This window comes from Photinus pyralis, unplaced genomic scaffold (genome assembly GCF_008802855.1).
Source record: "Photinus pyralis isolate 1611_PpyrPB1 unplaced genomic scaffold, Ppyr1.3 Ppyr1.4_LG6, whole genome shotgun sequence".
Lineage (NCBI taxonomy): Eukaryota > Metazoa > Arthropoda > Insecta > Coleoptera > Lampyridae > Photinus > Photinus pyralis.
In genome coordinates, this window is record NW_022170663.1 from 12,564,958 (window position 1) to 12,578,100 (window position 13,143).

Below are 13,143 nucleotides of genomic sequence, written 5' to 3' on the forward strand. Positions count from 1 at the left end.
AATAAATTTATAAAGAAAAATTGGTATATCACAAGTAATAACATTTTTGTTTTTTATAAAAACAACAGTAAAAATTTTACTTTACAATGCTTTCTCTCTATACAAGATGATTAAAAAAATGAGCACCTATACAAAAGCATGAGATTACAACTGAGAGCAATTAATAGACATGTATACACAATTTACTTAACGTACCCCCGCACAAAAGCACTTTCATCAAATTATCTACACTCAATAATTAAATACATTCGAATATGAAGTAGCGTTTGTGTTTTAAAACAAACGAAAATAAAAACCGAAACAGTTTTGCACCGATTTATCATCCCCTCTTTGGCACATGCGACAGGGTGTCAAAATAATATCAGAAATCTAATACTGAAAATGGAGAGTATAGTGAAATGAAATTATGCAAATGCGAAAGATCTTTTATAATCACCCTGTGGTAATTACAGAGTGGCACATTAATAGTTAGCAACGCCATCTACTGTACTCTGTGAACGTGGCCATCCTGTACGTTTAGTGGGACGGAGAGAATTGAAGCACCTAATCAAAGTGCACATGAAGATCAGAGTTGTGGAGATTCTTTTTGAGCAGTTTGCATAAGCTTTTAAAAATCAGTCGACTATTTACAAAACTTGAGACGAGATTCGTTCACACACGCACATTTTTTGCTAGTTTTTAAATCGTTCGACAATTTGACTAAAAGTCGCCTTCCCCACGTTCGTGCTCACCGTCTGAATACTTTTAAATAGGCGATCCGGCGATAGATCATCGGGCAGCCGCGTTAGGAACTGCGCACCATGTAAAAAATCCATCGACATTAACTGTTCTTGATTTAAGTATAGGACACCTAAGTGTATTAATTGCGGTTAGTACGGTTCTATAGTTCGTCTCAGAAGGAGGAGGAGTTCCCTCTCATTCTGGACCAGAGCATACCTACCTAAAGCTGTGCGGAAGAGGAATTCGTCACCGTCTCTCAAAAATATATCCCACACACGGCAGGTGACATCTAGCGGCATCGCCTTGGCGAAAATTGTATAAATCCAGTCGAGCAGGTACAAGTCGGGCGTGAGTCCGGACTTTTGGAAGTGCGCGTACAATTTGGGCATGTTATGGTTGAACACCTCATTGTACGCGTTGTAGTAGGCCTGCATTTGGTTCTGATTGACGGTGAAGGCGGCAAGATGAAGCGGCCGATTTAGCAGATTGGCAAAGCATACGAACGCGTCTAAATCGTCCATGTTGAGGATTAAAATTGCGGCTATGAAAGACATTCCCTGAACGTAACCGACGTCCGGTCTGTAGCACACGTACGCGGCAAGAAGAGAGTGTAGCACCTCGGAGTACGGACCGCCCTCTTGAAATATGCAAAGGTGGGGAAATATCCTGGAGATATCCAACTGGATGACGTCCATGCTGCTTTCTTGATCGACGGATTCGGATGGCGGCTCCGGGAAGTTGTTGAGGCGATTTTGGGCGCGTTGCAGGCAGATTTCGTACAGCTGCTGTGTGAGATTTAGGTCGTTTCCGATCGCCAATCGCCAAATTTTGCCACGAACGCTCGATGGAAGACCTTGCCACCACAAATCTCTCGTCTTGCGGCTGTTATGCCTGAAAGTTAAAGCGGCCCATCAGTTTCCTCTGCTATTATTGGGACAAACTCAAAATTCCACTGTCGCCCAGGAAAGTAACCCGCCGGATAAGCAGTTTCTTTTGTTTTTTTATTATCATGGCCTACTACGGTGCATAAACGTGGAATTGATTAATGAGTGACTTTTGTGAACAATATTGAATACGGAGTTTACACACAGAACATCCCTTACAAAAATTGCGAAATAAAATAGCGATAGTTCCACATGAACAAAAAATAGTTATGGCACTTGGAAATTCGGAAAGTTCTTCGTGAACCCCCTGTATCACTAAATTCATCTTTCTCACTATCAAAGTGGCCGCGATTAATCTAAGTGAATTATTTGCAAAAAAATTAATGAAATGTCAAGATTACCTAAAAATCAAAATGTGAATACCTGTCAATGTAGGGGTTAAGAAATTACATCAAAATAACTAAAAATAAACAGGGTAAGCTATTTAAAAATATTGGTACTGTCGGATGAGCCTCAGGGAGACCTATCACTTTCCCTTTATGAGTACCGACATATAAAGTTTTGACCCTACCATCCGGCTCATATTCAATAGCACTGGTCCTTGCACTCGTAGAAACTTTTGAAGAAAGTTTCACAGGTTTTTTTACTCCTGTCTAGAAAGAGCTTAGAATGCTCTGAAAAGTCCTTTACGCGCTTTTCAGAGCAATCGCTTTTTCCAGCCCTTTACAGAGCTGACGATTCCACAATTCTGAAACTGACTTTGTAAAGTCACCGTGGAAAGCTTTTTAGTACTCTATAAAAGTGTGTAAAGCGCTTGAGTATTTTGTAGCTCTACAAACAAAGAAGTTATGGCTAAAAAACCGAAAAATGTCATTTTCAAAAGTGATCAACTTTGCATTTTTGCCTCAAAGTTTACAATGGATTTCTTATGGCAATAATTCCATGGCTGATTATAATGGAAACCAAATACATTCGTTTAATGTTTCGCATAGTCACCATTGGCCATGGAATTATTGCCATAAGAAATACAGTGCCAATCGTCAATTACCAAAAACAGCAGAAATCATATTTGGAAACTCTGCCATAATAGCTTCATCAAAGATACCTGTAATTTCTGTACATTATACAGTACAATCTTGATAATCCGGCAACAGTAATTCGGCATCCCCAGTGAAGAGAATGGCGTCCTAAGTGATGATATCTTGGTGCTAAAATGACTACAAGAAATCACTTTTGATCAAAGAAACACAATACAATTGATTACTTTTCCTAGTATGTAAAATTGCATATTTGTATTTTTTTTTATAATATGGTATTTTCATTATATGTACATACATTCATAGTAAAACTGGCCTTGTTTTCAATGACTTTCTTACTGGCGGATTCTCAAGATTGTGCTGTACATAGACCCAGGTGGCGCCCTCTCTGGGCACGGTCCTCATGAAGTGTAGGAATGCGCCAGCACAGAGACCAGGTTCTTTTTTTCCATCCACCCTACATATAAAACCTATTAAATAAAACTAAAGTGGTTTCAGTGCCGAGATCTAACCCACTCCCCGAATTTCTGTTACAAATCATACCTCAAGTATAAGTTATACAGTATAAGGTTCAGCGGCAGAGCATTATACATACATCGACTCCCAATTCGGAAGAACAACTTGAGTGAAATGCTTCGTAGCAGCCGCCAGCTGTTCCTCCTGTTGTATGAGCAACTTATGTTGCTTCTGTTTCGCGGCAGAATTCTGGGCCTCCTTCCTCTTGGCAGCGGCCACCATCGCCTTGTACTCCTCGCGGTGCCGCTGATCCTCCTCGAGAGCCTTTGCCGGTAAATTCGAAGGTCTACAAGTCAACTTCGACAAACGAACATCGAATGGCCCCAAAACTCACCTGATATGCTGTATCAAGGCAGACGAACTGGCGACGATCTGATGCTGTGGCGATGTTTCGCTCCCATTCTTGTTGAACAACCTCCATCCGTTCGGACTGTTAATGTGGTGTAATTTCCACGAGAACATGTTCCTGTTAAAAAACCCGGAAATGCCCTTCCTTTGGGGTTTGCATTCCGAATCATCGTCCGTACATCTGTCTTCCGGATCTAGTAAGCTACCGGACGGGGAGGGGTCGCTCAGACTAGAAACCGTACTGGAAAACGACCCGGCCTCCGTTCGTTTATGCTTGGTCTTTATCCCATTTTCCTCCGTGGTTGGCAGTTGAGGTTCGTTTGTGTCAGACGGCCGTAACAGGTGCAGTTGTTTTGTGACGGGGCTATATGCTAGAGATATGTTTTGGAGAGCTTCGTTTAACGTGACCTTATTGTTTGCACAGTTAATTTTATCACACGTACTGGACGCCAACTGAGTATTATGATTGTTTACGATTTCACAATTATTATCAGGTTTAACCTTGTCGTATCTCTCGGGCCAAGTTTTAAACCACACTTCGTGTGACGGCGAAGAAGGAGGACTATCCTGCTGGATTAGCAGTTTTGATTTCATATCACAGTTATTTGCAACATCTAAGTCGTTACAATTTAGTTTATTGTTAAGAGAATTAGGCATACTTCGACTATGACAATCTTGCTCGCTATTTCTGGATAGAACTCGCTGATAGAAACGATTTTTATGTCCCATCGGCGTCGATTTCAGTACATAATAACTTTCGACAAGATCCGAATTACATTTTATTAGATTAAGTGCTTCCGTACTCTCCGCTGATAACAAATCTGTTACCTCCTCCGTTCCATTGTAAATTGTATGAAGACTACTTTCGTTGTCGGAGTCAATATTTTTCATTCTCACATGAAAATCTTATTATCTAAACGTATGACTACTTAAATTCATTACTTTTAATTCCATTAATTTAAGTAAATAAAAATGTTTTGACATAACAGCCATTTTTAGTCATCCTCAGGATTGGGACATACTGTATACAAGAAGTCATTTTCTATACAAGAGTTCTTTCTACCGACACTAAAAACTTATATACAGGATGATGTATCACAAATCCAAAAAAAAAATAGAAAACTAAAAAGTTAAGAATTTTAGAGGAATTGGGCGCGTTTGTAGCCGAGACGTTCAATTACAATATTCCCATACCTATTAACAAAGCATACAAAGCCACAGGAGAGACTTGGTCAGCTTTGTCAGGAATAAATGTGTTTAGAGTGGTTCCGTAACCGCGTAATGTAATTATTCCATTTGGAACCTTTGAAAAATTTAATACAAAATGAATCAAAAATAGAGGGGAACAGTCAGTGGCGTACGTAGAAATGTACTCTGGGGGGGGGGGATTAAACAAGTTCGTGGTACATACAGTCAACCAGTGCGTACTAGAAGGGGGAGGGGGGGTGGGGGGTAAGAAATAAAAATTGGGTTGCAGGTTGCTGATGCTGGTAGTCATTTATCTATTTATTATTGTACAGGCGAATAGATTAGAACGGTATTTTATTTCTTACTGCTGATAGGCCCCTTTATTGCTTTTGCTTTAATTAGTCAACGAAAACTTTGAATAATAGGTATATTTATGGGCAAAAAACCAATTTCGACAAAAAATTCAAAGGGCTGTAACTTTTGATCTAGTAGTCCGATCTTGGAACTGTTTGGAATTATGGATTCTACAGGCCACATTCTATAAGAAAATATTTTTTTTCCAGTCGATCTGAGACAATTTTTTTCTGGGCAAAAAAAAGGCAGTGTATAACCTTCCTTTTTTACCAAAAATCGACTGCACCAAAATTTCTCGGGAAAAAACTTTTTCTGATTAATTTGGGTGCGTAGAATCCAAAACGATTCGTACTTTTTCGATTAGACGTCTCAATCAAAAGTTATGGGCAAAAAAATTCCTGTTTTTAAAATTTAAAATTCTTATTTTCGTGAAAGGCGGAGGTACCTCACCCCAGTAGCAGTACTAAGTACCTGATACTTATTTGTTATTTTGGGCATCAATGTAGCGAATTGCCGATCGATGCCGAATAGCCAAATCGTTGACTGCCAACACTGATCACTCACTGAATAGTGAATACTGAATACTACAGAATATTTAGATTTTAGTGACTTTAGACTTTAACCAAAACCAAAATTGCTCTCTATATATACCTATATATTATTGCCTTTATTTTAAAGTGGGCGGAGCGGATAGCGGAGTATTACCTAAATACCTAATACCTATGATGATAACTCAATTCTTCGGGGCCCCCCCCCCCCGTAAATACCAGAATGGAGTACATACAGTTGCTTACATTAGATTGCGAAATTTCATAATCCTTCCTCTTCTACCTTACGGTGTCGAGGTATATTGTGCGGAACGACCTCTCCATGCATCTCGATTTACCGCCAATTGTTCCGCCTCTCTCCAATTCATTCCCCGTGCAGTCAGGGCCTTTCGTACCTCCCCATTTCATGTTCTAGCAGGTCTGCCTCTGTTGCGCTTTTTATCTACCCCCATTTTCCAGATTTGTGTAACTTTTCTCTGTTCGCTGTATACAGAGCTGGGCAGTATTCGATTCTGTAAATACTTGTCAGTATTTAAATACTTTGTAATTAAATACACTTATGGAAGCAGTATTTGTATTTGTAACTCAAATACTTTAGCAAATATTTAGTATTTGAATACTTCGCAAAGTATTTGAATACTTTTAAGTTATTCAAATATTTGAGAACTATTTATAAATGTTTAGGGGAAGTTTCCATTATCACAAAATCAAATATAACTACAACTGAATAGGTACCGACCGATTCTGGAGTGAAACATTTTGACTCGACAGTTTACGTACAAACAATAGGGACCTTTCTTATATCCTTAAGACCATGTGTACCAATTTTCAAAGCGATCGTACGTTTCTAAACAAGTTATCATGCACACGGACAGACGGACGGACAAAAAAAGATCTATTTCAAAATCGCTAGGATTAATTTCAGAAAGGTGTACGTAGGTATCATGTACAGGACGTACGATCGATTTGAAAAGTGGTACACGTATAATTCTTAAGGATATAACTGATATAAAAAAGGTGCTGGTACCTGCTATATAATAATACACTTTTACTCCCCTTAAATTTGTATATAACAATAGAAATATTAAAAAGAAAGCTAACCTCAGGGAAAGGGACTACATTCAGCGCACAAAACGCTGTTCTTCCATGTAGCCCCCATACAAAGTACCTAGGTATAATTTGACATTTTTGAAGTAGTATATTGAGACTTTTATCTAGTATACTATTTTAAATTTTTAATGCATTTGAGTGACAAGTATTTGAATACTTTTTATAGTATTCGAATACCTTTGAAAGTACATTCTAAAGTATTTGAATAGGTATCTACTTATTTTTAAAAGTATTTGAATACTTTTCAAAGTATCTGTATTTAGTATTTGCTTGTGCTGGACATAAAAGTATTTAGTACTTATTCAAATACTTTTGATTTGTCTAAAGTTCCTGTAGGAACATGTAAATCGTTGTTATAGCCACCGAAAGCTCTCTTGCCAGGGAAGAAGAGAGATAATCAATCTTATTAAATTTTAGTTCAGTTAATTATTGATTTGTTGATGTTATTGATAGTTTTCTAACAGTATACGAAAATCCAGGATTGAAATCGGCAGTTTAAGGAAAATATAAACGTGAAAACCGATCCGGTTTGGTCCCACATTTCAAGACACAAAAGTGCATTGCTGGACTGCCGAATTTGGAGGTTTCATCAAATGAGTTACAGAAACCTGTGCGATTGAACTAGGCTTTATCTAAAAAAAAACGTGTAATTAATTTAAAAAAAGTGCATTCTTTAAGAATATGAAATAAAAACTAGTGATTACTATTTTAAAAAATTTTCTCCCCTTGACAATGCAGAGGTACGTCACGACCCCAAATTTAAAGTACGTAGATTGGTATAGTTTTTTTTTAAATTTTGGATACGATAAAAAACTTCTTTAAAAAATGTTGTTTTGTGTTAAGACAGCATTTTCACCCTGTGGAGTAGGATGGTACCAGATCACTCACTCACCACATGTGAACGAAAAAAAAATGTAAAGGGGAAGATACTAAATGGCGAAAGTTATAGCGTGAAGGGGATGACGGCAGCATGGAGGAATCTGGTGTGCAAATGAATTATGCTAATGAAGGAACGTGGAGGTAGGGTGGAATCGACTAAAAGAAAAAGTGTGTGTTAAAGGGTGAAAGTCTACTCAACGTAATGAAAGAAAAGACGGAAACGTGAACGAATAGCGAAGGGTGCATGAAGCAATGGCAAAGTTGTACGAAGGAAAGAGGCGTGATATGGAAATTGAGGAGATGCGAAAAACACGTGAGTAAGATATGAAGGATATAGGTAAGTAGGTGTAAGAGAACATGAAGAAAAGAATGTATGCAATAAACATTTACACTATTTGTTCCAAGTAATAAAAGTGCACAGCATTTTCCTCTTGAGAGAAGTTATTTTTTCTTAGGGTTTCTGTGAAAGAGTTTTCCTGGAATAACTTTACGAAGACCTGTATGAAAAGTCTTCTTTAGGCAAATGATTTGGGTGCAAATTTCCTGTAGATATCTGAGAAGAATATGGAGGCTCCATGGGCGAACATTGAGGATTTGGATGCCACTGATAATTCCTAGATCAAATATCTTGGGATCATTTTCTGAATGTAAATATTTCGAAAGCGCATATATTTGCGGTTCCATAGGGTAGATTATGTGCAAAGTGAAGGATAAACGTGCACCAATAATTTATTTTACAGTCTACAATAGATTAGTTACCAATTTGCTAAGCAAACATTACCTTCTCGGGTCAAGTTCTTCGATCTCGTAAACAGAATGAGTACTCTCAGCACCCCGCGGCATCTCTATCTCAATTAGCTCATAAGTGCCATAATTCGATATGTCTGATTCTGATTGGGCCAGAGAGGGAGACGTCAGCCGTTGCGTTTCCATCATGACAGTATCGAGCCATCTTCTCCAATAACTAGCGGTGTTCATTGCCTCCGCCAACTGCTGAGAGATATCATGGGCCACGGCGATATTCACGATTAAATTATCTTCCAAACACTTTGGACAGCAAGTAATCCGTTTACCGTGGAAATTTTGTATGATCTTGTCCGTTAAGTCTTTAACGTGCATGCTGTACTGACGCCAGGATACGGTCATGTTTTCCACTTTTTTGACAAACGCTTTCCAGTCTTCTTGGTAGAACATTATAGGCTGCCCATTTGAGTCTAAGACTTCGCCTTTTAAAATACGAGCAGTCGTTCGAATCTCTGAAATTATGTCACTCAACCACTTGCTCCAGGTTTGCGCATTACTGGCAACCTCCAGCAGCCAGACTGCCCATACCTTAAGGGTCAAGCAGCATATCGTATCTGGCGCATGCTCGAATACCTTCGACGGTTTGTGTTTGGGAATTACTAGCGGAATATCAGTTTTTACCCCCATAATTTCCACCACTTGATCGGCTGGTACAATTTCCAATGTTGGTCCTTTTTCGCTTGCGGCAGACGATTTTTTATCGACCATGCCCACACCTTTCTCTGACAGTCCTCCGTCTTCATACGATTTACTCTCTCCGGCCCAAGCTTGAGGGTCACTAATCTCACTGAAGTCTGAAGTTAAATCGTTATCCGTATCCGACGTCTTTTCGCCGTAAAGCGGAGGAACATTCGCTCCACTGAGCTCGGATTCCTCGCCCGCCATTGAAAGCGATATCTTGTCTTGGTGTAGGGCCGACGATCCCGTCTTTGTGTCGTCCGAACCTGCGCTCGTCTTCTCCGCACTTCGTTCGGCTGCACTACCATCCGCGCCAAATTTACCACGTTCCTCGCCAAGGCACTCCGAAATCACATCCGCCTTGCTGCGGATTTTCTTAATCATCCTGTCGCCAACCTTTTCGGGTTCACTCGCCTTCGCCCATTCAATAATCGCATTCTCCACGACCTCCTGCTTTGCACGTTTCTGCTCCCTCTTCTCCTCATTGTGCAAGCTCTCAATTTTTTCGTAAACATCTCGATACGTCACCCCAGGTAAGTTAGCTTGATCGATCGGCTCATTAAAGTCCACCCCTGAGTTTTCCAATATGCTGAGCAATTCCGCAGATAAATTCTCGAAGTCTTCAGTTTTACCGATCTCCGTTTCATCCTCGCCCGCGGTTTTGTCACCTTCATCGTACGATTCGCCGCCCCCAAGACTGTATGCTTCAATTTCGCTTGTGTCCCCGGCCTCGCTTTGATCGAGCGTCGCTTTTGTTATTGAAGGAAGATCGGCAAAGTCGGGCAGTGGAGGTAGTGGCGGTAATTTAAATCGTTTCCAAGAATCTTCCCCTTCGCCCTCGCCTTCGCCTACGTAAAGCATACTTTCAAATGAATCCTTTGGGGCAATTTCCTCGAGGGAGTCGACATATTGAACATCGATGTAACGCGCAACTGAATCCATCCACACTGACAGTTGGTCGACCACATCTACGATGCTTCTTTGGCCCAGATTGGCAGAATTCCTCATTGGTTTACGTTTGAGATGGCGCTGATTGACTAGTTGATTCACGATTACGTCCGAAATTAGGGTTTGTTTATAACTTAGAGTCACCAGAGGATCATGCTCGAGGAATGACACCATAAGATCAGCGGTCAGTTCAATTTCATCCTTGAGCCACTTTTCGTTGCTCCCCCGCTTCTTCTTTTTCTTACGTTTTCGCTCTAGTGCTCTTTTTTGCTTTTTCTTTTTACGATCTAATTCCTTGAAACAGCAACGCGCGTACGTCGGGTCTAAAGTGTGGTCAGTTCGTAATAGTGCATCAAGTCTCTCAATTACCTCAGCGGGTAACTGGTGCCAATAATCGTTCCAGGTGTTGTAAACGCGAGTTTTAGTTGGTCTAGCTAATTCAATGAGTCTAGCCGAGCACTTTTGCGGTTTCAACTTTTTTCGCAATGCGACAATGGGGTTCGGCTCAGGCTGGGAGACGTAACGATGGGGTGTCGCCAGGTAATTAATGTACTGCTTCTTCGTGAAACCCGCACGGTCTCTTTTGAGCGATTTACTTACTGGGCCAAAGCGAAGGGATTTTGGGGGACCGCTCGAATAGGTTTGTCTCTTTAGCAGTTCCAGTTCGTTGATCTGCTTTGTTACCTGATACTTGTGCCACATTGCTTGCAAATTTATCGGAGACTTTTTTGGCCAAAGTGCAACGGTGCGAATTTTACTTTTTTCCTGACGATAATTTAAACCCCACTGGATTTCTTCTTCAAGGTCCCCATTATCTACGCATATATCCATTTTGTTAACTATAATTTCTTGCTGAACTAAAATGTCACTGTCCTGTCGAAATTTTAAGGTGTGTCAGTGACGTTTGGAAGTTTTACACAAAATTTTTCGTTTTCTTCAATAAAATGAGTGGGAATGATATAGACGAGGAAATTCAATGGGGTTTACATTACCGTCAAGACAAGAAAAGAAATGTTAAAGGTTTCGTCGTGCCTAAAAAATCTCCGTTGAATGTGAAAGATCTGTGGCAAAGATACCAAGTAACCAAAAACATTCAAGATTTGCAATCAATCAAGAAACGCGCCTCGATAAAAATTCCACCGAACAGTTTTCGTACTCCACCAAAGAATAAAGTGGGTCTTCTAAGCCGGGCGACCTTTACAAGACGACAGTACTTCAATTACCTTGCGACACCTTCGACGTTTCGCGTGGACGAGGAGCCTGACCCAATAACTGTATTGAAGAAGAAGCTGAGACCGAAGAAGTGTTCAGCCAGGTTGGTCGAACTGGCAAGACCGCGCAAGGTGCGTGTTTATGGAACGTGGACAGACTTCTGGCCTCAACTTTCCGGAGAGGCAATCGAGCGACTCGGAGGTTTACTGCAGACGGATCGGACTTTGGATCCGACATTCGCAAGGTGCTGTTTCTCCGACATGGATCGAAAACGAAAAAAGGAAAACCGAAAGCAAAAGCGCAAACAGAAGAAAACGCGAAAACGCAGAAAGCGAGAGGATGTAAAGTGGATCAAACTGCAAACAAGCACAACCGCTGACCTTTTGGTGTCTTTCTTGCGTGACAGCGTGCCGAAGGACATAAGCTACAAGCAGATGCTGCTCTCTGACACGATTCTCGAGCAGCTAAAGGAACGTCAGCATCTGAAATCTAAGCCCTTGAGGAATTCCAAAAATGTCTACCAGCGGAGCATCTACGAGATCGTGGATCAGATTGCACTGTGGATTGACAACGTTGCGCGTTACGTGGATGCCCAGTATACCGATTCGGTTGAAGAAATTACCAACAAAACCTCGTTTGAAACTTCATCGGCGCTGGACGAAGAACAGGAGGAAGAAGGAAGCACGGTGCAGAGGTTCGTATTGCCACCGATACCTTCCTTCCCAAACTCTCCAGTTAGTAATTTTGCGAGTCCATTTGAATCCGGAATTGAGGAGTGATGTGATCGTTTCTTTCCCAACTGTAACAGTATAGTAAATAAAATTTTATCACTTTATTTTATGCCTCATTTTCCAGCTCGTCTAATATAATCAGTTTTATGCATAGAAAAAACGAGGTTTTAGAGAGAATGCCCTCTCCAGTCATTCCGATTTAAAAGGGTTAGAAAGACCGCGATTAAAATTTTGAGCTCAAAAATTATCAATCTGCATTTTCTGGACTTGAGTGTGCAACATCTGAAACCCAATTGATCCAAGTTCAGAAAAGCGGATGTTACCGCAATCCCTATTGGTCCAGTTTTGTTTTATACTCCCTCCTCCACCCCCGCGACTAAGTTAATTGAGGCATGCTACATATCTGTTTTGATGAGTCAATTACTAGTTATTTTTTAATAATTACACATAATTAAAGGTTGGCAAATGAAATTAAAACAGTAATTATTAATAAACAATTCAAAAATTGTTAATACAAAGTTATTTAATGAAAGAATCAAATGCAAAGGTAAGTATGCGAGACAAATCAATAATCGACAAAACATTGTAAGTTTAAATGCTCCAAAAATGTATGTTGTTGATGCTATCCCAAATAACTACCTACATGGCAAATACATAGTACGTACGTACAGCGCTAGATTTACGGACATACATTTTACGTACACTTACGGTTCATATACGTACATGATACGTTAATTAAAATTCTTAGTAACTCAAAAAACCTTTTAAAAAACGCAAAATTATAGTATAGCCGATAAAATTGGATCGATACCTCAACCTTTATTCCATCCCACATCCGTTGCACCATTGCATAGTTGGAAATTGACAGAGAAACTGTCACTTTGGATCTTGAATGAACGTATTATTTGAATGTTCGTCTAAATTAATTCAAAAAGGCTACTTTTGATAGGATAGGGTACTGGATTTAGGTATGAAGAATGCCTTTAACCTTCCTGGTTCCGGGCGATTTTCAATACTCCTGGTACCGCGTGGGGTGATTTCTCACCCCAACTTTTTTTTTTTAATTTTCCGATTCTAAATATTCTTGAGAAGCAAACTGTGAACGGATTATTGTTACCTAATTGGTAATTTTTGACACAGTATAGCTCATTTGGGCAGTTTAATAAAACACGAAAATCTATTACTG

The 13,143-nt window shown here is 40.0% G+C and overlaps 3 protein-coding genes across 3 annotated transcripts; 1 reads left to right on the plus strand and 2 right to left on the minus strand.

The window, feature by feature from the left end:
- Nucleotides 1-263: 263 nt before the first annotated feature.
- Nucleotides 264-4,504, minus strand: LOC116173026 (TBC1 domain family member 14-like). The gene is made up of 4 exons (XM_031490308.1): nucleotides 3,492-4,504; nucleotides 3,237-3,443; nucleotides 941-1,611; nucleotides 264-850 (listed from the first exon to the last, which is right to left on the minus strand). The coding sequence occupies exons 1-4, from the start codon at nucleotides 4,394-4,396 to the stop codon at nucleotides 672-674; spliced, it is 1,962 nt and encodes a 653-aa protein (XP_031346168.1). The 5' UTR covers nucleotides 4,397-4,504; the 3' UTR covers nucleotides 264-671.
- A 2,449-nt stretch (nucleotides 4,505-6,953) lies between these two features.
- On the minus strand, nucleotides 6,954-10,897 carry LOC116173025. Its single transcript, XM_031490307.1, has 2 exons — nucleotides 8,366-10,897; nucleotides 6,954-7,337 (listed from the first exon to the last, which is right to left on the minus strand). The coding sequence occupies exons 1-2, from the start codon at nucleotides 10,843-10,845 to the stop codon at nucleotides 7,334-7,336; spliced, it is 2,484 nt and encodes an 827-aa protein (XP_031346167.1). The 5' UTR covers nucleotides 10,846-10,897; the 3' UTR covers nucleotides 6,954-7,333.
- A 39-nt stretch (nucleotides 10,898-10,936) lies between these two features.
- Nucleotides 10,937-12,061, plus strand: LOC116173028. The gene has a single exon (XM_031490316.1). The coding sequence runs from the start codon at nucleotides 10,959-10,961 to the stop codon at nucleotides 12,003-12,005; it is 1,047 nt and encodes a 348-aa protein (XP_031346176.1). The 5' UTR covers nucleotides 10,937-10,958; the 3' UTR covers nucleotides 12,006-12,061.
- Nucleotides 12,062-13,143: the final 1,082 nt, after the last annotated feature.